The following is a 25,213-nucleotide window of genomic DNA, read 5'->3' as shown; positions in this document are numbered from 1 at the left end:
ATAAAATTAGGCCATGATGTGATATAAGTATAGAAAAAAATTTAATTGTCGGAAATAATTGAGCCTTTCAGAATTGATAAACTTTCACGAAATAAAAAGTAGAGGGAAATAAATCAATTGTGCTCTGGTATTAATAAAAATTATTTATAAAATTATAGTATTAGTAAAATGAAAAAGTAAAAGGCATTTTCGATTATATGTATAATTATAATTTATAAAAGAGTCGATTGTTTTGGCTTCAAAAAGGTTCAATTGATTGTTTAGCTTATTTAGACTGATTATCATACTGAATTCGTCTAATACTCAAAGATCCATATATGGCGTAGAAATAAAATTCAAAATTTCTGACAGCATCCGTCACTGTTAAACAGTCACGTGGACAATGCACTAGCGATTTGCACTTTTTCTACACTCTGATTATTTGCTTAAATTTTTCAACAACTCAAATATGCAATCTTATTTTACATGCAGAAGGTGAATTTAAAGTTTACTTTTTATGGCAATTTTTTGTATTTTTCATCTTTCCTCCTTTTTTTCACCACGTCTAACCTAACTATCTATCTTCTTTTAAATACAGAAAGTGCGACATGGTGTTGTTGTGGTGGATTTCCAAAAGTTAAGAGGACATTGTAAGATGACAGGAAAACAATATGAGGAAAACATGAGAACATTGTTAAGACAATACGAGAATGTCATGAGGACATCAGTGAATAATCGTGATAAGAGACAATAAAACGAATCAGCTGATTCTCGGAGTAGGTCGAATAGTAAACTAGGGAATTAGAGCCTATAACTCCCTAGTTTGCTACCAAAGGATCAGCTGATTCGTCTTATCATCTCTTGCTGCGATTCTCCCTGGGTTCTTGATCGACCATCGACGTCGTCCTTAGAAGCGGCGCTGAATAGAGCATCGAAATTCCAATATTCTTTGCATTTTCTGGAATTTTCGCCTCGCGAATGATATCTCACGTCGACAACACACGATCGAATCCCTAGAGGATTACGATGCTGCAGAGTTTGCGGACATGGAGCCGGGTAGAAATAGACACGAAGAGGAGGAGAAAGAGCTGTGCGTGGACGAGATAAATTGTGCGATCTATTTTTGCAAGAGAGACGTCGCGGTGACGCTTCCTGGGATTTGTGTCTTCCGAGTCCTGAGCCTCCGCCCTCTAAGATTCCACTGGTGAACCGGTCAAAATGATGGAGAACTTACGTGAGTGATTTTACCGTGCGATCGGAGCAACAGGCATTTCCTTGATGTTTCTAGCTCTAAATGTTAAAAAGAAATAATTGAACATTTGTATGTTTGTATACAAGAAACGTAGATATATTTTGCGCGTGTATATGCTCTTCACCATTTTGAAATTGTTTTATAGGAGATGCGTGCGAGCATATGTTATATTGTTGCTGTTCGTCAGCTGATTCTTTCACGTTAACAATTTCTTACAGCTGAGGAAGTAACGAAATCGAGTTTCCGTCGTAAGGTGTGGGACTACATGATGAAGAATGAGCTGGTGAATTTTCCTGTTAACATATACAAGCGTATTCCGAACTTTAAAGGCGCCGCGGAGACTGCACAGCGATTGATTGAACTGGATGAATTTAAAAGGGCTAGAGTTATAAAGATAAATCCGGACAAGCCGCAGGAACCAGTGAGGTTTTTAGCCCTGGAAGCGAACAAGGAAATCATTGTGCCTATTCCCAGATTGAGAACTGGCTTGTTTTTACACGTTACGCCAGTTGCTGGCGCAACGAAGGAACAGCTGAAAACACTGGCTTCCATGCGTGGTCTAGAACAAGCGGGTAAATCACTGGGGCTGGATTCCCGTATTAAGGTAAATTTTAAAGAAATTTAAGAATATATAATAATTTAATATTAATGGATAAAAGATATAATATGTATAAAAATGAATAATGCTACTGAAGATACAATATCAAATTACTTCATTTTCTTACAATACACACAATTATTTATATCTATTTCTACTAATATAGATTAGCTTTGATCTCAGTTCAACTTACTCTTCATTTTTTCCAGTTCTAAAGCTGAGTTCCATCAATGTATAATAAGATTAACTTCTTCGAATTTACACGATTCTTAGAATTAGAAAAAGGTAAACAGTTAAACTGAGATTAAAATTAATCTACATTGGTGGAAATGGGCATTAGACTTTTTTGCATAGCATTTACTTTAACGGCATGGAACATTAATTTATTCTAAACACCTATTATATTTATTATTTATTCAGGTAGATCTCGTTGTACTGGGATCTGTATGCGTCAGTCGAGATGGGTACAGACTCGGCAAAGGAGAAGGGTTCGCAGATCTTGAGTTTGCGATGATGATGAGAATGGGCACGATAACAAAAAATACAATTGTTGTCACAACAGTACATGATTGCCAAATTGTAGATTACCTACCACCACAATTGTTCAAAGAATATGATGTGCCGGTAGATATAATTGTTACGCCGACGCAAACTGTATACGTAGAGTCGAGACTGAAGAAACCATCTGGCATTTTGTGGCATATGCTTAGCGAAAGAAAACTCAAAACCATGCAGGTATTACAGCAGCTCAAAGAGATGGATGAAAAGTATGCATTAAGTTGCCTGAATCACGTTAAGTAGGCTATTTCGTGTAAATACACAATTATTCTTTCGCAGAAATGGGAAAATCGTAGTCCTGAAGGAAGTCGATTCCGACGTGGAAACGCGCCAGTATATCAAGAATCGCGTTAAATATCCGAAAAACAAGAAACGTTTCAACACGAAAAGAGATGCGCCTAATACCGAAAACACGATGGAAGACAGCAAGGATAAAGGTGAGAAATCGCGTTTTCCACGAAGACGAACGTATAAGAAACCAAAAGCTGAAGAAGAAAATGATCTTCCCAATGCTGAAGTACAAGTAAGTCTTCTATAACATATTATCGTACTTTTATTACTCTTCATTATTTGCGAGAAATAATGAAGGACATCCCCCACTTTATAAATTCGATAAATGTATGAATGCTATTCATATCCGTTATTATTAGGTGTATCACGCGTAGACGAGATACAGATTACTAAAGCCATCTATTGAAAAAATAATGGATTTCTTTTTACTACACCTAATATATTTAACGTAAATTATTTTACAATTAACAAATTTTTTTGAATTTGTCTTTATACATCTAAAGGATGTATACAATATCAATCTTTATTTAATTGTAAATCATCAAAGAGAATAATGAAATTGATATGTTTAATATTGGGGGTGTGTCAAAAATTAATCCACGCAAGTAATTACATTTAAAAAAAAACTATGCGAGTAATACAAGGTTAATAAGAGTGAATGCGAGTTAAATTTCTCCTTCTCTATTAAATAAAAGTTTATGTAGAGTTAACAGAGAAAAATATTTTAAAAAATATTAAAAAATATTTATTATCTGTTTATGTTTTTAGTATTTTTTTTTATAAATAAATCTTGCTTATGCGTTATAGACGAAGACAGAAAACAATACCAAGAACGCGTCCCGGCGGCGTAAGAATCTTCGCGCCCGAATGAAAACGCATATTGATTTCTCGTTGAAGCTCTCTAATATCTCATCCGGTGTGAGAGTCCGCGATCTAAAGAACGCTCTATTGATGCGCGGCGTTAAGCCGAGCGAAATAACTTGGCAAGGCTATCGTGGCATCTGTTACCTTCACTTTAGCAAACTTCGGAATGAGGCAGCTCCGCCAGATCAGCCAGTTCAGGTAGATTCGATCGTGGCGAATTTACAGCAGCTTCGAATCGGTGAGTCCGTGAACGACGAAGAGGGATTTATATACGTAGAACCTGCGAAACCGATTTCTAGAATCGAGGTAACCGATGTAACAACTGTCTAAGTGTTTATTGAAACTACATTGAACATGCAATTACATGTTGTTTCTTGGCCATTTATATTCCGACGTCGAACACAGTTATAGACGTCTTCTAAAGTCAATCTTTTTTTATGAGAATTATGTTACATATATTGAGTGTCCCAACAACGCGCATTTTCTTTTCGTTATAAACATTTTAATGAATATTGTGTGTAAAGTGGTTACAACAAATGTTTAATTAAAAGCTAAAAATTAGCATTCTTTAGCTTTTTAATTTGATTTTTGTTTTGCCTATTAATTAAAGAGGCACTTTAATTAATAACCATTAATTAAAGGATGCTTAAATGTTCTTTAAAATTAAAGAAATTAAATGGGACATAATTAAGTACTTATGACATTAATGTGAGACTATAATTTAAATTGCTAATTTAATTTTAATAGTTGAAAGAAATTGCACAACTTCTGAGATATACTGTACCTTGATTTTTTTTATAGATATTGGCTTCTATTGAATATTTAAAGAACATGCATTATGTATTAACGTTTCTTAACATTTATTAACGTTTTATATAATTATTTTACATATCGCTGTTATTTTACTTAGATCTATATATTGGAGTTGTACTTGCGAATTACTCCGGAAGTAAAACACATTGATGACGATGATTTACGTTCGATTTAAGCTATAAGATGTGATATATACCTGGTGCAGTGCGAATATTAATATTAATAGTTGTTACAATTAACATAGACATACCTTATATTTTTGGTTAATGATTTTATTTATACTACTTTTGTATCAATAAGCCGTTACATTTTGACGTATGTGAAAATATCGGATAACTTTCCAACAAATTCGTCGCAACGCCCATAAAATAATCTGTGATCAAAACTATATACTTAGCGAGTAAGATAGATGGTTCATGGAGAGAAACAATAACATGTATGTACAAGATCGCTGAACAGATTGAAAGATAAAAAGACAATTATGGAGGTTGTATTTATATATTATATAAATCGGTAAGCGTACATTCGCATCATTCCAAAATGAAGTATTTTCTTTGATTTTTTAATATTTGTTAACTATTTGTAATTCTAAATGGATTTGATATAGTTCTTTGCTATCCTTTGTACAATTTTTCAAATATTTAATGCCTAATAATAATTAAAACTATATTTTTGACGTCTAAATCTCTTCCAGTAACATAAATTAATTATTGCATATTAAATTATTATGTATTAAAAGTAACTTATATTTAAATTGAAAGTAATTTATATTAAATTGAAGGCGAAATACTTAATTTTCACTTATTGATGGGAAATAATTTGAATAATTTAGGCAAAGAGATTGATCTTTTTTTACTATAACTAATAAAATATTCAAAATATTTCTTTTCGATTAATTTTCAGCGCAGTTTAAAGTACATACGCAGTTAAAGTACGTGCGAGTTAGGACTTGCAAAAAATGATAATGTGTTATAAATATATTGACTGTTGTTGTATCTCTTCATGGAGCAAAAATTGATCGTTTTAAATTTTTTTTATTCTGTGCAGAAATATAAGTTGAGATTAATAGACGTGAATAGAGTGCATATCTGCGATAATATCTGATGGTAATTATCTAATGTTATAGACTGATGACAATAGTTTAAGTGTCGTTCACAAAGAACATTTAAGACATATGGAGGAAAATTATCAATATTTCTTCATGTTTAAACAGAGAGAAAAAATACTCTATTTTTCTGAACACAAACACACATCCACATACATATACACGCGCATATTCTAAAAAAAATAAATACAAAAAATACAAATATATTTTCATGCTCTAGCCGCTTTATAGACATGTTGTGGTCTTCCATGTATTGCCATTTGAGCGTGCAGGGAAAACAATAGGTGCTTGCGTATCGGCTGAAGAGGCAGAGAAACGGCAATACTTTGTGATATTAACAAATATGATTTATTTTAAAATCTATTGTTTCTAATCGTGCCGGTGAAGTTCACGTAGATACATACGTAGAACTAATGACGATTGTTTTTACGCGCAATAGACATTTATCTCGCTACTTACATATATATCATGTATATAAATCTTACGTATATATAAAGGAAACGTTTCTTTTTATCAAATCTCTATCCTCGTGATTACTCTGCATATCCTTACTGCTCCGATATCAATATTCAATTCCTGATAATTCCCCTGAGAAAAGAAATAAATGCACTCTAAAAAATATGAGTGGATTATACACTATGGCGGTGTTTATATAATATTCATTGTGTTGACGTAAACACCAAGGTGTAAATTTAACGTCACAGGTGGATTTAACACCAATATAATGTTAAATCCTTATCATGTTATGATATTTATATCAACACCTACACGGTGATAATTATATATACACCCATGATATTAAATTTTTATTTTTTAGAGCATGCGTAATTTTATAAATTATAAATAAATTGCAAATTTTCATTTGTTTATTTTCTTCTTTCATAAATGTAAGTTTTCCGCAGCCAGAGATGCGGAACATCAAGTTGCATCTTAACAAAAGTAGGCCAAAACAACTCGAACACAAGTAACTTTTTTCCATCGAGATCTTAATTCCTTTGTTATTGTTTGCTCGCAATTGTTTTCCACACTGCAAGAGTGTGAGATGAGATTAACGAGCGGCAATAATTACTTTCCTCTTGCAAAAGCGTACTTCGTTTTTCTTTTTTTTTTTTTATCGGAAGTGCAGAAAATGAGGGAATTAAGGCGGTCGCAGAAACGCCTCTCATTTTTCCATCGGACTCGTGGTTGAAATTGCATTAGTTTCGATTGAACTTCCCGATAAGCGCCTCGCAGTAGTTTATCGTCACGGACGACGGCTTTCCTCACTTAATCGGATGAAATAAAATTTATCTATCTGCCATGCATGTGAGTAAAGCGATTGCGACTGGGGATCAAAATATCTTTTTCTGTAAAAACAGGCACGAACTGTTTTTTTTTTTTTACACAATGCATCAAAGCATCAAAGAAGCTTATAAGCTAAGTGTAATTACAGTTTTTATGGTCCTAAGGGAGAGAACCTCATCTTGCCATAAGAAGGCTAATTTGCCAAGCGCGTAAAGGCAATTAAAAGCAAAACGTCGGGTCTTCGGGTTCCATTAGGTTGAATTTTCTTATTTAACGGCGCCTTTATCGCGCAAAGGGCTTTGCCACGGCTTTCATCGGCCTCCAGAAACTAAACTGCATTATCTTCTATTGGATTTCCCCATCGAAGACCGGCGCGATTGCCCTTCCCGAGCTTCGTTACTCTTCTCCATTAAGAACCACATTTATCCGCATAGACACTCCGTCAGCATTATTCTGCGGGAAGCTGTTAATCCTTTCGCAGTATAAACGTTCTAAGACAAAAATGTTAATATGTAATTTTTCTCTCAGATAAATCTATTTAAGAGATTTGTTTTAGTCGGAAACATTTATAGCAACGAATAAAAAATGTGCAATTTAAATTCTTCATCATATTTGACTTTCTAGATATTTAAAAATATATCGATTTCGTTTATGAATATGTGTTACTCAGAAACATCTACTAAGAAGATTTAATTGCAAAAGATAAAGTGAAAAAAATTATTATTAAATCTGTATTTTTTTTTTAAATATATTTTACTATATATTTTTATATTTGTATAAAAACTAAATTAATAAAAATTAATATAAAAATAATTATAATATAAAAATAAATTATTAATATAATTAGTCGAGTCATCGCGAGCTTCGATTACAGCTGCACGCCTGTCCAATTTTAGTTCCCGAACCATTGACGCAAAAAAAAAAATCAATGTAGGTAGGATTTCGGAAACTGTAAAGTATTGATATACGTTCGTGTAACGCTTATCAACACTTTACAGTTCTCGAAATTTTACTCACAATTGAAGCTTTTTGCGTCGATGACTTTGCGTTTTGGCTCTGAAACTAAAATTGGACAGGCCTGAATTACAGCATTACATTATGCAGCATACTATTAATCAATTTGCATACTATTAACCATCATAGAAAAAATGAATATCAATTCGAATATCTTGTCATACAGAAAAACTCAATTCGATATCTTGTCATACAAACATCAATATATCTATAACTTTATATATATGAAAATTGTTTTGAAACGTTTCCAATACAATACTATAATATCTCATAAAAATATATAAAATCTGTTACGCGATGAATAATGCGGACTACAATTATGTAGAAAAAAATAAAGTCACTCATTGTTTTGCTCCCTATTGTATGCTTATAACTTTTCAAATTTTTTCAATTATTTCAATAGATAACTATTGGGGTCGGTTTTTTTCTTGTAAAATATTTTAATTATATAATCAACGTCATATCTCGAGACCCGTTAAACATAAAAATTTCATATTTAATACAGAAGAAAAAAGAAAACTTTCAAAAGGAATTGCGCGCTAATTTGCAGCGCTTTATTCGTTTGACAAATTAAAAGCATAAATTGTAAAGGAGCAGAAAAGGATGTTAACTGATTTTCATTTATTACATAGCCACCGTTTACAATCGATGCTTGCACAAGGATATTAAAAATACACTACAAGTCAATAGTTTAATCGTTGCGTTACTCGCCACTTGCAGCGCCGATCGGACGCGATAATTGGCCCATTATATCAGCTTGCAGCAGCTTTTATAGATGCAATTATCTCGAACTATTCATCCCCCTTTTTAGATACGATCTGCAATGGATTCACTCGCACAATTGTTCCATAAATTGTGTCAATTGTCTGTACTGAGAACAATCGTTAATTTATTTGAAAATTACACATTTTCTCCATTGAGAGAAACGACATACAAAAAGATATTTCTTTAATTGGTAAATTCATTTTACCAATCAACGCGCTAATTTTTCGAGAATTTCACGACCGTATTGTATATCAGCGCTCGCATTTTTCAGTGATGTTTTATAGTTAGTGCTTTCCAGCAAGAACGGTTCAAAGTGAGAATCAGGAGCAGTTAAGAGCAATATTAAAAAAAATAATAATGTACAATGTATTATTTAGATAGCGATAATAAAATTGACAATTTTATTATCTAAATATATATTATTATTGTTCCTATTATTATCTAAATCTACATATCTACATATGTATTATTATTCTTAATATTACGCCTAATTAACTATGCTTAACTCATTTGTCTTGTACCCTTTGAATTTTTTTTGAGTTTTTTTTTTAATTTTGAGAGTCCGTTAATTGTAACAATTTTCAGAAAAAGACAGTGTAATACTGTGATCACTTCTTTGTTACCAGCAAACAACAAGGACGTAATGATTTACTGTGTTACACTGTAGTATCTGTATTTCTTACTGAAAAGCACCCAGTGTCTGACCGGAATCTATATTGCATAGCATGGAGAGGCACGGTGACCCGTTTCACCCTTTTCTCACCCTCGCGAAACGGCGCCAGTGCTATCGATTATACGGCGCTCCTTCGACAGTCACTCTCAGTTAATGCCAAATTCTATCGCGTTCGCGATTTTTGAATACGAAACGCTAATGAAAGTTGAACGGCTTCCCGGCGAGAAATGGCCGTTATTTGAACGAATCAATGTCGAAATTATCGAGATTGATTCGACATTAATAAGATGAGTCATTTCTCGTTGAGATTTTCCCCGATTCAATAATTCGTTTCGTTGAATAATGTAAATGCGCGAGATTATTTGATTATTTGAATGTAAAATTGAGATCGCGACAGAGTCACGTCAGAGTGAATAATTAATGTAAATAAAATATTGCGTTCGTCCGATTTCCCCAATTTACGTAAAGTAACGTGTTAAACGCGAACGCAATTTTATTTGCTGCGTATTCTGTTTCTATTCTGTAGAGGGATTTAAGGGCGTACGCACTAAAATCCGTTAACAACATGTCAAAGATATTTTTTATTCTCAATTCGTACATAGCTCGTTTCTAAACAACATATATTTTTATAGAACAAAACATTTATATATGTATATATATATATATATATATATTTGTTATATGTAGGTCATATTTTGTTCCCAGTCCCGTCAATAAAGTAATTATTAATATATACGCCGTAATCCTTTCAGTACCGTATTAGATAAAGATAAGTGTTAAAATTTATCTCGCACACATTCAACTCACTTAACACTCTTAGACCACCAAGAAATCTTTTTCATCCACAATCTTTTTTTTTACACCCTTTTAAATGCGGTTATCGTTGTGATTCTAATTAACGCTGTAGAACATTTCATATATTACTTATTGTTAGATAATAATGCGCATAAATGTTACGATAGCGATTTTCGGAAAAAGTGAAATGAAAAATATTTTCCTTAAAGAGTTTTAAAAGTGATGCATGGTCTGATTTGTACTGAAAGGATTAATTTATATTATATATATATTTATCGGAGATGTGCGTTTTAATCTAAGAGTCGTAATGCAATCAGGTTTTTGAAGCAATAAAAAAAATTTGCTACTCAAGTAAAGATAAGATCAATTGTTCATTTTCGAAAATAAGCTATGTTGTTAGTCGGAGATTGCAGGATAATCCGAAATGGTAATCTCATAAATGCACGTTTCCTGGTACAGTGATTAAATGTACACTGCTGGAGTTTGATAGAGCTTACGATGTGCGCCCAAGGAACACACCAAGTCAAGAGAAAGTCAAAATGACTTTATGTTGACGTCGTCAAAGTCAAAATGATGATTTTTCATTACAAAATTTAACTGTTTATTGACATTAAGAATTAAAATAAAGCCATTTTGATTTTTTGTTAATTTGAGCGGTTACCTCCAGCTGCTATCTACATTTTCAGGGTATTGCGAATGAAAATAGTTATAATTAACAAATTGCGAAATCGCGATAACCGATGCGTTATCAGTCTATTTAAATTCCCCTAAAAAATCCAAACTGAACGTTCGAATCCATCATGGAGTATTACTTATTCAGCATAGCACCAGAAAGAGAATAAGGAGGCCTTGAAATTCACGTTTCTCGATTCCTTTCGAAGCGTAATCAAAAATAAACATTGCGACCGTGAAGATCCAATGTAGGAGAATATAGGGGAAGAGCTTTAAAGATAAATCGCCTCACATTGAATCAAGATAGAAAAATAAGAGCTAAGTGTTATGTGTAGTATATATCGTCATGTATTTTTTCAAGAAGAGTATAAAAAACTTCATCTACAAATGGAATTTTTTCTTATTTCTTTCCTCGTCTGAAATTTTAGTATGGGAGATAATTGAATGCTAGAGAGACATTTCTTTTTATGACAAGTGCGAGGGATTTGTTGGAGTTCCATGTGCATTTGTAGGATTGAAGAAGTCTACTGGCGGATCCATGAGCCATGTCTCCCTCCTTGGAATCTCCTTTTTTTTAAATATTTAACAAAATAAATAGCAAAATATTATATATATTTTTAATATTTCTAAAATACTTAATTCACAATTCTCCAAAAATATTTTTTAATTTAAGAAATTCCTAGATATAAACAACATAGATTTCGTTATATTATTCTTCTTTCGTGTTAACATAATTTTAAATAAAACGTTTTATAAATTATAAATCTGAAATAATATTATATTTTCTCTATACAATAATTTAAATAATAATTTAGCATTCTATTTTTCCATATTTGATCTTGAAAAAAAATTTCGCTTTCGCCAATGGCCTCCCTTGGGGACTGTCTGGATCCGCCAACTGCTCTCATATAGGCTACATCGAATATAGCGTGTCCAATATTATCTAAGACGTACTAGGCTCCGGACTTGCGTCGATGAAGTCGATGTCCGAGGACGTCGCGGCGCTCGCTCGGCGACCTTGTCTTGGTGACGCGCTTATGCGCGCTTTGACGCTCGTCGTCGAGACGCTCAGTCGGTTTCCGGTTCGCTGGGCTGGCAGATGTTGCTGCTTTGTTCTGTAATCAAAGGGTTCCGGCACGGATATATCGCTACGTGTGCGAGCGCTAAGGGAGAGACATGTCGCATCGCTCAGGAAAGATTAACGTACACGGTGTCATGCGGGATCTCAATTCCAGAACACAGGATTATTTGCGAGAACTGAGGACAATATCAGGAAATATTGAAAAAAACGAAATAGAGCACAGGATTATTCAATTTGAAACATTTATCTTCAACAATAGCTATCGACGAAACAGATTGGGATGAGAGGAGAAAAAAGAAAGAGAAAAATGTGTCAATAAGAGGAATGTCCCCGAGGAATTTTTTTACTCGAGCGTACTTGAGTCTTTCTTCGGCACCCTTCATGGCAGTGTTCAGTTCCTCCTCCCACTGTTTTTCCTTCTTCTCCCTTTCCTGTCTCTCGATTTCGCGCTCGCGATTGTACACCCGGTATTCCGGGATGTAAGCTAATCTCCGCGTGTCTACGCTCGATCCAGCCCCTTCGGCGAACCCACCGGCATCCTCCGCCGAGTGTTCAACCCTGAGCGACCTGCAACGGGATGTCGAGATATTGCTTCGACAATTAGCATATTAATTACCTCGGTAATATACAGGATCAGGAGAGAAGTACGTAAATTTCAAGATGTTCGGGCTCGCTAAGATTGCGTTGCACTATTCAGGATGCCATGGTAATTCTGGCGTGAAAATAATTTCGACTAGAGATTCTGCTACCATAGAAAGAAAAAATGTTAACGTGAAAGAACAATGTCTTTTTTTAAGAGAAATATTGATAGAAAAAGTATTGATATAAATATTTTCATATAAAAAAATACTTAATTATTTAATCTCTTTTATAATATGTGCGCACGCGTGTGTGTGTGTGTGTAAAAGAGATTAAATAATTTTACGGCTGTTGTGAATAGTGAGCTTAAGAATACAAAAAATATACTATGATTCTGAATATAGAGGAAAGCCCTCTATTATGAGATAGGCATCTAATATGAGATAGCGTTTCTGCTAAACTAATAAACGCTATCTATTGGTTCTACCATAAATTTATTGCTCTTGAATTGAAAACTATTTAGTAGAAAGTTCATTATTAAATCATGCCTGTAGTCATTGTAAAAAGATTTAAAAATTTGGATGTCTTCAAGTTTCATTGAGATGAGCCTTTAAACCTTGTTTATTATTTAATAAATAAATATTTGACAATAAATTCTTCATGTAGTGATAGAGTAAAATCGTACTAATAAAAAAATACAGGATATATTGAATTGTTTAATTGGAGAAGTTAGATTTGATGATCGTAAAACCGTATAAGGAAATCGTAATATGAGATCCCCAGGGTATTTCTAATATGAAATAATCCATGTTCTCCTATGTTATAGTGAAAATCGTTGCTAAAGTATAAATGTTATTGTACAATAATAAAAAAACAACCAGAATGAATGCCTATTTCTGTGATGTTTGACTCCAACTATCTGAAGACGAGTTCTAGGTACAATCTATCGCATGCTCATTTTTCGCGCACGCTGGCTGTGTTTGTTTATATTTTAGGAACATTAAATAAAATTTTTTAATTGCAATACTGATATACTTTTACTATCGATTTCTCGGGGCATCTCATATTAAGAGCATAACTTTTCGACTTTGCGATTTGCTCACTTTTTATATTTCTTTAATTAAAAAAAAAATGAAATTTGAATTAAATTTTATATAACATTATCTTATAGCTTATCAAATCTCCTTCCAAATAATCTATTATTTTTTTTAATTCTGCCCATAGACTTCTAGCATTTACCGAAAATGAACTCGGTATCTCATAATAGGGGTCTTTCCTCTATAAGAATACTAGTCGACACGAACTTTACTTTGAAAAGGGTCTTTTCCCAGAAATATTATTTCAAAATGTAGAAAATTTTAAAATATCTTGCAGCACACTGCGATTATCACAGATTTTAAAAATCTTTCATTGGTCGAAATCCTCTGAGAACAGGTTTTCACTGAAAATTTGTATTTAATGTGTTATTAATGCGAACGTACTTACAATTTCTTTTTATATCTCTCTAGATGCAAACATTCTGAGTGTGTTTGTATTAAAAATAAATAAAATATTAATTTTGAGTGACAACCCGCTCGTGTTATTACAATATTTTCAGTGAAATTTTTCGCTCGATTTAACAATAAAAAAAATGATCGCGAAAAGCAACCAACCTCTGTTTAGCCAGGCGTTTCTTCTTCTTGTGCAGCGGTTTCGTCTCGATTATCATTTCCTCGAGCTCGAAAGTGGGATCACAATTCAGGTGATCCTTCGGCGGAGTGAAACGCGGCTTTATCTGCTTCTTCAGCACTTTGTCGAAATCCAAATCTCTCATCGCTTTCGCCTGCTTCAGTTCTTTCAAGCACGACACTCGGGCGCTCGGCGCAAGAGTTAACAAGCGATCCAGAAGATCGCGTATCGACGGGCTCCAATGTGAAAATATCGGCCTTTCCTCCTGAAAAATGAGGTTTTCTTATCATACAAGTACCTTCTCGTGTTCATCGTAAAAATAAAAGTGAGCATAACCAAATATTTGTTATGAAAGGAGGCAGTAGAATTCAAGACCTTAAAACATGTTTTTTTTTATTATATAAAACTGTTTCATAAAAAGAAGCATTATTAAATTTTTTTTTTTTTATAAACTATTAAGAGGTAATTCTTCAAGATTAATAATCTTAATTATCTTCAAATAAAAGAACCTAGATTAGTTTCATAATCACGAACGTAATTCCAAGATTCTATATACCGTGAAATACATCATATTTCATGTTGTATATCCCATGTATTTACTTTCGGAATTATTCAGAACTAGAATGTTATATGTTAAAATGCTCGTGTTACGCAAGCGGATGGACGTACAGGGCAGAACACTGTAACACGTCATGGCACGTGTCGTTCCAACGGCGCGCTCATGACAAGTCCTTAATTAATGTTACAGCTGAGACATGATGTAATCTTAATTAACAGTTAGAACAACGTATTACATGTATTATTCAGAATGGTTAAAAAAATTTATTTGTACCTCATAACTTTGGACAAGGTGGAATGAAGAGTCACGCACTTTTTTTTATCTCACATCAATTAATTTTTTTTTATTTCTTTTGTTACACTTATATCTTACCTTCAAAATCCTCAGAGCCTCCCTGTTGGACGTTGTGGAGTGAAGTGGATATGGTCTCTCCATGGCTAGGGTCTCCCAAGCAAGAATGCCTAGGCTCCACCAATCCACCGCGAATCCGTAACCGAGGACACCGTATTCCTCACACGAACACATGTAAATCTCCGGGGCTGATCCGTGTTAAAAAGAAGAAATGCAAGAAAGCGTACCGGTCACATTATTCGCGAGAACGGCTCCGAGTTTAAAGTAGACACAAAAGATAGATTTGAATTGATGCATGAAAACAAGGAAAGCTCGTTATTCTTTTTGAAATGTGACCTTTTTTCTCTAGACATAAATCTAGAATAAATCTCTCTTGATACCGCGCAATATCTTGTTTGATGTAAAGACGCAGCTTTCACTTAAAGATCACGAACCTTTCTTTCGTAAAGTAAAAGCTACCGTATGAGATGAATAAAGAATCAGCAGAAAAAATTCATAAGAATAATAAAATTGACTGCAATTATAAATTATAAACCTGACATGCATTTGTATTAAATATGTATAGAGAGAAATGTGCGTGAAATAACAATTTAAATAATAATAAGATATATAGAAAACGATATTGATAATATGTTTTGAAATTAATGAAATATATTAAATATTGTGAAAATAAAAATTAAAATATCGAAATTAAATAATGAAAATGATAAATTAAAATGACGTGAATAAAAATGTAACTATGTGGAATAAGATAAAATTATATGAGACTATTCGTTAACACATACCTATGTACGGTTTTGTCCCAGACATCGAAGTTGCCAACTGCCCGTTTTCGAGTACAGTAGCAATGTTGAAGTCTGTCACATGGGCGTGGCCTAGACAAGCAAATTATCTTTTGTAGTCCATCATAAGTTCATAATTAATTAAATGAAATATTTAAGCGCCTTGAAACATCCCTTTTAAGGAAAAAAACAGCAATTACACGTAATGACTATCGATTAATATTGAAAAGTAGCATTTTTACTTCGTGAGATAGGTTTAAAACTTTCCTTTCTTTCCTTTTAACAATATGAAAAGAGATATACAGCGCACAAAAAGAATCCAACTTTTATTCTGATTTTTAACTTGTAAAATATAAATTATAAATTTCCTTCAAAATTTTTGTAAGCGATATATTTTGTGATTTCATAATGAAACAGCGACATAACAAAATTCATTTGATATATTTATATAAAATGTATGGGAAGAGAATTCGTCATATTTAGAATTTTTGAAAAACAAAGTCAACAGAGGACACAAAATGCAGGTTTTATCAAAATCTTATTGATCAATGTTATTAGTAAAATTTAACTGACCAATCTTGCATTTATTGCAACCTAAAACTTAGACTAATATTCACATTTCGTTCTAATTTAAAGCCCGTCTTAAGCCAGATCGGACTATGTATTGAAGATTGAAATTAAAAAGTTAATATTTGACCAATCAAAATAAAATTTCTTTGTTCTTATTGGTCACATTTTAATCTTCAATCTTCAATCTCAATCTTCAAGTATCTTCAAGTAGTCTGATTTAGGAATTACGATGCTAATACGACTCTGTATTTAACTTATGACATCCTACTTAGAAAGTCTTAAATATAAAAACTGATTATGAATATAGTCCTTAACGTTTTAGATTACAGAGGTGGTAAAGCATATTTTTCTATATTTTCCAGCTCTCGTTTATTAAGGTATTATAAAAAGATACACGGGTATAATAATATAACAATTAATACGTGTGAATAATACACGTGTAAGTTCGCGATCTTTAGATGTTTCTTATAGAATGAACGCTTAACGGATCCTAACTATATACCCATAGATATATCATAGCTATATCTATGGGTCATCAGAGGACTATTAAGGGATGGATACTCACACCCAACGTACATACACACACACACACACACACACACACACACACACATATACATACGCACGCGCGCGTGATATTGGTTTTCCAACGCGATATGTCGAAGCTCTCTCGCGTGCACCACGTTATACCCGCAATATTTATCCGTTGCCATTTTCTAAACATCGTGTCTACCGCAATGTGGCTCGAGCAACGATGTAAACTGGAGAGAGAGAATGAACTCTGACGCACACATCATCGCAATAACACACAATCTCCCTATTGTAACTGAGTTCCGTGTTTAGTGCCAGGCACGTGGGTAGTTTGCGTATACATAGGGAAGAATAGTTTTTCACCTTGTATACGAAGGGATATAAAAATTGATGACCTCTTCTATGGAAAGCAGAATCTTTTCATCGAGGTAATCATTTATCATTCATTGCTCATCAATAGAAGTAAGAAACCGATATTTGTTGGCCGTATAACTTTTTGCAATCAATTACCCAATCAATATTTATAATTAAAAAGTAATAAAGCGTACAATGTTAATAAAATTGTTTAAAATTTGTAAAAGTGGAAGTTATTAGCCATTCAATTTGCTAGAGCGTATGTTCTAAAATTAAACGTTTATTTTCACAGCCACTTTTAAAAGTATAAGCTTTCGATAACAATTTCCGATGGAAATAATCAATACCTATTGCGTTCACCATTCAGTTTTGGTATCGACAGCCGTCTACGGAAATGAAAAAGAAGATATTATTTAAACAACTTGTTCATGAATAATGCGAGAGACACCCTTCATTGCAAAAACTCACTGACTCGTATATCTTCAAGATAGATTAGGGACGCTCCTTAAAATGCTTCCTTAACTTTGACTAGCTCATGAAATGTTTGATAGCTTCAATTTGCTAAATTGCTTCTTTCTACTGACATCTACTGATGTCTCATGATCTCGCGTGTGTGAAGTCGTGTCTAGGTAAAATTAACGGAATAAATTGCAACGACCGCACCGCAGATGCGGAAGGAAATGAGAAGTGGTTTATCATATCTTCACAATTTTGCGCTGTTCGCCATTGTAGTTACGCTTTAGACTTTAATGAAAGTAGTTTCTACGTGATTTCTCTTGGAAGAACGAAGTTTCATGCGCAAGATGCTAGACTGTAGATCAAACTACAGGTTGGCCCTCCAAAGTTCTTAACCGCACCTCATTTTGCCATATTATGGTAAATTACTTCGCTCCCTTAGCTTCCTCAACTACGCAGATATTCTAGATTTATAATTATTTTTAATGATATTGCGATAATGGAATTACGAGCGAGCGAGCAAGTAAAGTGACCTTTAAGAGAAGACTTCGAGAGACTATCGTAAAAGAAAGAGATTTACTCATTGGTTTACTTAATGGTTTTCTTTTTAAACAATTATTTAAGAATGCTATCAGGTGTATAGTTTCTGCAAAAAATGACAGGAAGGAATTGGAACCTTATAGTTTCCATATAAAAATGAAACAATTCAATAAGGTTAATATTTATGTTTAATATTATATAATTTTACAGATAAATTAAAATTTTCTCATTTTATTTTAATTATTTTTTTAAAATCATGTTTGTTTCTTATCGAAATAATTTTTTATTCAGTTCTAAATCGTCGCCAACTTTCCTAAATATAGAAAAATCTATAATGTTTTAATTTTTTGTTCAAAAATATGTGTAATACATGTTCAATAAATTCCCTGCATAAGGAAATTTCGAGGATATTTTGATCGCAATTCCAATTTCTAGGAAGCGTTTTTCACTTTTGATTAATTTCCGAAATCGATTTCTCTTCTCACATAAGTCAAATCGATTGAGACCCGCTCTGTCGTTCGTTATGTCGTCTGGCCTGAATCCACACACGGAACAGCTGTCTTTTGCATCGCTTGGTGTCCCTCGGGTGATATTTTCCCCGGCTGAATGGGTCCCACGCTACGCCAGATAGAATACGAAAGCCGGACGATAACACTAGGGACACCGGTGCGTAATTTTAAATGATGCAGAGGCAATCTCGGGATTCAAACAGCCGTCGGCCAGGTGCAGGAGGAAATTAGGATAACCTCCTTCCTTGCGACCTCCATCCTGTTCCCTTCTACGGGATCGTAAATGTACGTATCTGCTTTTCACGTCCCTGAGGCACTTCCTGACGAAACAAGCCATCGCATTCTCCATCGCACCCTTGTCGACCTTTTCTATTAAAGAGGATCCAACCTTTGATACAACTCTTTTTGTTTCGTCATCCCCATTTGTTCATCTCCCTCTCGCTCTCGTAATTTTGCCAACATCAAAGATGATACAATGTATCCTTGCATTGTTTGCTATCATTACCGCTACAAGCTTAATTTTCGTTTAATAGAAAATCGATAAGGCAATCGCCCGGACGTAACCCCCGGACAAATATATCATTTTCTAATTACGCTTATGCTAATAGAATTTTCGCGGGTGCCCAAGCGGCCTTCGATCGCGCGGCAATCTAATCCGCCTTGCGGATTGGTTTTGCTCTTGCTCTTGGTTTCTTTGTATTTATTCGTTTCGCTCGACTAACAAATATAAATTCAAGGAGTCAAGATCTCAAGAGCCCGAGAAATGTCTGTATTATTTAGCGTCTTTCTCCAGATTTACTCGGCTTTTCCCTTTTACGGCAACTTATGGCGAAGTCTTCAATATTTTGACAATAAATCGATATCGGAGAGAAGCAAGGCGGAAAAAATGTCACCAATAATTTCTGAAAATTGGCTCGTGCGAGGGTGAGAGGCATTCCGCATTGATAAAACAAGAGAAGACATTTCATCGCACTTCGTCGTTCTCAAGAATCTCTGAGAACGAAATATTGGAGATACGCGAGAGAGTATCAATATCTAAAGTAAAAAGTACATAATAAGGCCTTTCCCTGCTTATTTCATCATAAGATTCTGTGAAATCCTGAAGAATCTTTAAAATCTTATTCCCTTGAAGATAACTTCCTAAAACATTAGATATTATTGGAAACATTTCAGGATTTAGAGAAGGCGGGAGGAGGGGAGGGAATTTATGAATTTCGTTAATTTCACATAAGCAATTTGTACATTAATGAATTGCTTTTTTAGAACTTAGGTCTTTTTCTCATTCCTCATTTTGAAAATGATTGTAATTTTTATATTTTCCTAAAAAAAATATTGAAAAAATACATACAGTTATTAAAAATGACATGTGTAGTTGTGAATGGAGCACCAATCAATGGCACACATTCTATTTTCTGGCTCGAAAACTTTGCGAAAACTTTTTTGATATATTGGACACTCTGTCAAAGCTCTAACTAATGGAAGTTCCAAAAACTACTTACATCATCGGAAAGAAAAAAATATTTGTAGCAATAAAAAGATATTCAGAATCAAAAGTAAAGCTGTATTTTTTTATAGTAAAAAATGAATAAATGAATATAAAAAATTTCGGGATAAATTCTCGAAACTTCCCCTGGATACACCCATAATCGGAAATGAAACTTCTGTAAGGTGTCGATTAGTTTCCGAGGTTCTAGTTGAGAGATAATACTTTAAAATTGTAATTCCAGAAGACATAATAGAAAATCTTTCCTCGGAAGAGCCGCAACATATTAATTCTGCTTACGAAGCAAACGACGTTTGTTAAATCGTTACACTTAGCACGATGTACGACAATGCTGTTTCTCGCAGGTAATTTTCGCGCCGCACGCGTCGTTGTAGCATCTTATATCGTCACAATCTACTAAATCCACATTCAGGATATATATTAATCTCACAAGATTAAGGGTAAACGTGATGGGCGGATGAATGGCGCGAGAACGTAGGCGACGGTTAATCCCGCTAAAACCCGCCGATTGCAGCGGCTCGTATTCGCGAATAATCTCATTCGCTGTGCGAGATTCACTCGCCCGAAGGATAATCCGGTTTTTGCTTGGCATTTTGGAGTAACTGAATCATGGGCACGATTAGAAACGTTTGTCTGTGGTGTCACCGACATTGGTGACCGCCAGATCGGCGCTTGATATGCAAATGAGAGTCAGCGTTGGACAAGAGCTTAATTCTAGCTTAATGATAGCTATTTTGAAATTTGCGACGCACCAAACTTACTGACGAAGCCACAGAGGAGTCATGTGGAAGCCTACCTTGAAATCTTCTTTTTTAAAAATATTTGTAACAAAAAGAATATATATTTTTAATATTTCTAAAATGCTTAATCACAATTTTGACATTCCAAAAATATTTTTTAATTTACGACACTCCTAGATACAGAAAATATTGATTTATTCTAAAGAAAATATTGATCTATTATATTATTCTTTTTCATGTTAATATAGTTTTGAATAAAAAGTTTTATGAATTTTACATTTAAATAATATTTTTTCAATGTAATCATTTAAATAATAATTTAATATTCTCTCTCTCTCTCTCTCTCTCTTTTCATATTTAAACAAAAATTCACTTGTGACCCTCTTTTGATAAATTTTTAAAATCGTCAATGCTAGTTTCGGGGATTTAAGTACAAAAATATAGTAAATATTGTAAATGCGGAGAAATAAATTTATCCTTTCTCCCGGGAAATCTCTCCTTTTCTATAAATATGTCGAAAAGATTTGCTCTTTCGTTCGATTTGTAAAGCGCACGTGCGAAAACTAACTGATCAGATTTAAAGTTTATTTACGTCCACATTCACCGCAGCGGTTACTCGAGTACTCATCGCATGTTTACATTGAGTGCAACTTTTGCATTGTGTTAAATGAAACTCGGGATTATGTGACCATTGTTAAAGCCATGACTTGAAATGGTGACGGGGGATGTCGAGTGATTTGCTCGCCGTACAGATTACGTCATGTCCTTTTAAATCCTTTCGCGATGATCCTTCCACTAAAATTCATAATAACTATACGGCTTTATTTAATGAACGCATCGATTTTATACGATATCATAATTAAATCGCAGTTAATTTTGTTAATAATTAATTTTAACAATTAATGCTCTCTCTCCTATGATAATACTTTTTATGTTATAAATGCAAATGCATATACACGCGGAAATCTCGGAGGTAAAACAATGAAATAATTTACGAATTAAACCTCTAAATTAAATCTACATAAAGTTACAAAGTAAGAGATATTTAGTGCATTGAACTTTATCACTATATAAAACTCACTATATAGATGTGTTGCATCACTGTCAGATTTTCGAGGTGTTTTTCCGACATTCCTAGCTGAATAAAAACTTTCAGAAAATCCCATGGCACTTGCGGAATTAAGAAGTTACACCATTTTAAAACTTTGAAAAAAATCGAAAATTTTTTTTCGTTTAAAGTTTAGTAGTTTATACATATAAAAATATAACCCCATTTGAAATGGAAAATTCAAAGTATTTACAAAGTTAGCTGATCCTTTAAAGCGTGTCCCTTTACTTTTTCAAAACGGCATACATCATAACATCATAATAATTTTTATTCGATTTATTTGAAACTTTCAGAAATAACAATTTTACGATTAGTTATGAATTATTATTATTAACATTTTTGTGCAAAATTTTTTGATAATGATCGTTTTTTTTTTCAAACGGTTCATAATTTTTATAAAAAAATATATTTCTGAAAACCTCTACGCACTTCTTTAATAAATGTTATGTAGAAAATAAAAATTCTTGATTTTTTATTCTAGATCAAATCGTTTCATAGTAATTATACGCCGATTGCGCGCTCGCTGAAAATCAATTTATTTCAATCAACTACAGTGCCGCCATTTTCTTTAAAAAAAATTTTTGTATTTCAATACATGTATAATGAATGTGTCTTTATAAACTTTTAATTTACTATATCCTTTTTGCACAAAAAATTCCCAAAAATAGCCTTCTTTTTGAAGGTTCAAAGTGTAATCCCTTAAGTTCTCTCGACGAGATTAATTATCTTTATCTGTATTATTCTCTTGCGACCGCGGTCGACTGCAGCTGGCGCGGACGAAGATAAGGGTTTGAGAGATCATCGACTCACCCTCTTCGTCCAGCAATATATTGTCCGGCTTGATATCTCGATGGATGATCCTATGAGTCTGCAAGTAATCGAGCGCCAATGCGATTTCTGCCACGAATAGCACGACGCTCTCCTCACCGAACACAATTTCTTGCTGGATATGATATCTCAGATCGCCGCCCAAAAGTAGATCCGATACCATGAAGAGGTCCTCCTCGTCTGCAACAAGGTGTAACAGGCTTTTGATCTTCTTCTCCTACACATCCCAAAATTGTTCTTTTTTGTCACATTCACACGCTCGCGAGATGAGAGCGACGCGTGGTTCGTCGAACGGTTGACCGATCAATATTGGCCCAGTACAGTCAAGCACGGAGAGATGCGTTATTGTCCCGATATTTCACGTACGGAGCCATAAAACCGATTTCAAACAATACACAATATAAGTGGACCTTCAACAAATAGACGCGCCGCGAAACCGCACATGTAAATTTTATGACGCGACGTTTATTAAAAAACGTTCAAACAAAATTATCGGGATTGCTGTAATTTTCCTGATTTGCGTATAATATTGTTAATCGATACAGTTGTCGAATACATTTTCATCGAATCGAGTAATTTACATCGTTCACGTGAAATCGTAACTTTATCTTGTTTACATAATTTGCTGTTTCTTTATTCAATAGCGTTATATTGCAAGTATTCACGGGGCTTTGATTAAAGTATAAATCGCAAAGATCAAAGTACAATTAAAAACACACTTAAAGCAATTAAGAGATTAAAATATATAGAGCTTCTGTTAAAAATTAAACTATGCGTTCAATTTGTATCCACGTGCTGGTTGGTTCGTTTTCCATATATTCCACGTATTGTTAAATGTGTCACAAAGCGATATCCTTCGAATAAAACAAATGAAAACAGAAAGCATGATGGGTCAATACGAGAAAACTTTTAACTTGATTATTCTGATAGACAGTATAGACACAAGGTATGTGAAATTGTAATCTCAGTAACAAAGATCGTAATCTGCTAATTGTCACACGGTGATATATTAATGTCTATAATTTATATCTATATTTTATGCAAAATACTAAGTATACCAGAAATCTCTCAAAATTTATATTATTTATAAAATAAATTATAATAAATTATTATTTATAAATTGTATTATTTATCTAATGAACAAAGTGTGTAAATAATGTTTCAATATTGAATTCGGTTCGGAAAGCGTCAAAGATATTAAATTTATGACAAATATTTTTTTACATACAATTTCGTTATTTCGAGATTATTTCTTCTATTTGCTTCTTATTACTCAATTATTATCGGTTTATCACGAGGAAAATCCTAGTAATTTTTTTAGTGGTTACACTTCCGTTATCTAAAAATTAATTTGCGACTTATCCATCAAAACATTTAACAACGAAAAAAATTCGACAACATAGTTTTGTTTTTACAAGTGATATGCGCATTTCGTTTAGAATGTTTAATATTTGACCCACCTACAGAGTTGGCAGACTCTCATTAAAGTCTTCACGGCAACTGGGCGAGCTTTATATTGCTCGTTTTTGCATAAATATTTGTATGCACCGTCCGTATTCCCGACGTTGAAAGGACTCAGCTTCTTTCAATATAAAATGCTGTGTGTTTTTGCGAGATAAGCATAATCGTTTAATACGCGTTTGTCGACTGGGTAAAAGAATTAAAAAAAAAAGACATCGTATCTATAGTTTCAAGATTTGATAACAAGAGTCGTTCATTGTTGTGATATATCCCTTCCCTTTTTGAATAAAAAGAAAACAAAATCCACTGAGATTGTAAAAATTAACATACAAGAAATATTATTTATTCAATTCTCACAGAAAAGAAAAATATTGTAATAAATAAATATCGCAGTATTAATAAAATAATTAGTAAATTAAAACTTTTTTAAAAAAAACGTGATGTGAAGAAAAAAATTCAGAATTTAATTATAAAGATATTAAGTCAAAGAGCAGCGAGAAAAATTATAGTGTTTATTAAAAAGTCAGTTTAAAGTGTTCAAAGACTCTTTATCCTTTTTATAAATATTTAAATTTATTAACTCCGTAAAAGATTTGCTGTCTTTGATCGTTTTCTCGTGAATTAGAATTTGCCCGATAATTATTTATCGTGTTAATTATCACGATTTTTATTAATTACAATGAAAAGCGATTGTTATACTATATACTATATTAATATATAACGGTCGAAATATTATAATTTCAGCATTCATTAAAATTCATAGTTATAAATACATACATTATAAATTGTTTTTTCAGTGTTCGCTTGTATCTATAAGCAATTTGTTGTTAATTTTTCGTTAAAAAGCTATTTTCATGAAAAAACCTATTTTAGTCTCAATTTTCATTATTTTTGATTATAATTCAAATTTTTTTTTAACAAAAATATTG

The 25,213-nt window shown here is 33.2% G+C and overlaps 2 protein-coding genes across 5 annotated transcripts in view; one reads left to right on the top strand and one right to left on the bottom strand.

Annotated features, from left to right (window-relative positions):
- Positions 1-363: 363 nt before the first annotated feature.
- lost (methenyltetrahydrofolate synthase domain-containing protein lost) lies at positions 364-5,978 on the top strand. The gene is made up of 5 exons (XM_011058521.2): positions 364-1,213; positions 1,450-1,835; positions 2,250-2,596; positions 2,667-2,910; positions 3,486-5,978. Exons 1-5 carry the CDS (start codon positions 1,198-1,200, stop codon positions 3,870-3,872), a joined length of 1,380 nt encoding a protein of 459 aa, XP_011056823.1. The 5' UTR covers positions 364-1,197; the 3' UTR covers positions 3,873-5,978.
- The window catches only part of LOC105147485 (serine/threonine-protein kinase 32A), a 33,224-nt gene continuing 13,387 nt past the window's right edge, over positions 5,377-25,213 (bottom strand). The window contains exons 5-12 of one of the 4 annotated variants that reach the window (XR_015544975.1): positions 22,806-23,003; positions 15,687-15,776; positions 14,923-15,089; positions 13,976-14,256; positions 12,102-12,311; positions 11,618-11,778; positions 6,891-7,235; positions 6,555-6,806 (exon numbers count right to left, since the gene is read on the bottom strand). Coding sequence is in view for 3 of the 4 variants with exons in the window: in XM_087405810.1 (XP_087261936.1) it covers positions 7,141-7,235; positions 11,618-11,778; positions 12,102-12,311; positions 13,976-14,256; positions 14,923-15,089; positions 15,687-15,776; positions 22,806-23,003 (1,202 nt within the window). In the remaining variant the exon portion in view is untranslated. Of the gene's footprint in view, positions 6,049-6,554; positions 7,236-9,758; positions 11,779-12,101; positions 12,312-13,975; positions 14,257-14,922; positions 15,090-15,686; positions 15,777-22,805; positions 23,004-25,213 lie in introns of those variants that run through there. The other 3 variants (XM_087405811.1, XM_087405810.1, XM_011058522.2) reach the window with 3 other exon arrangements.

This window comes from Acromyrmex echinatior, chromosome 4 (genome assembly GCF_024713525.1).
Source record: "Acromyrmex echinatior isolate Ae372 chromosome 4, ASM2471352v2, whole genome shotgun sequence".
In the NCBI taxonomy this organism is placed as follows: Eukaryota; Metazoa; Arthropoda; class Insecta; order Hymenoptera; family Formicidae; genus Acromyrmex; species Acromyrmex echinatior.
Note: the sequence above shows the minus strand (reverse complement) of the source record. Positions and strands in the feature narration are given on the sequence as shown.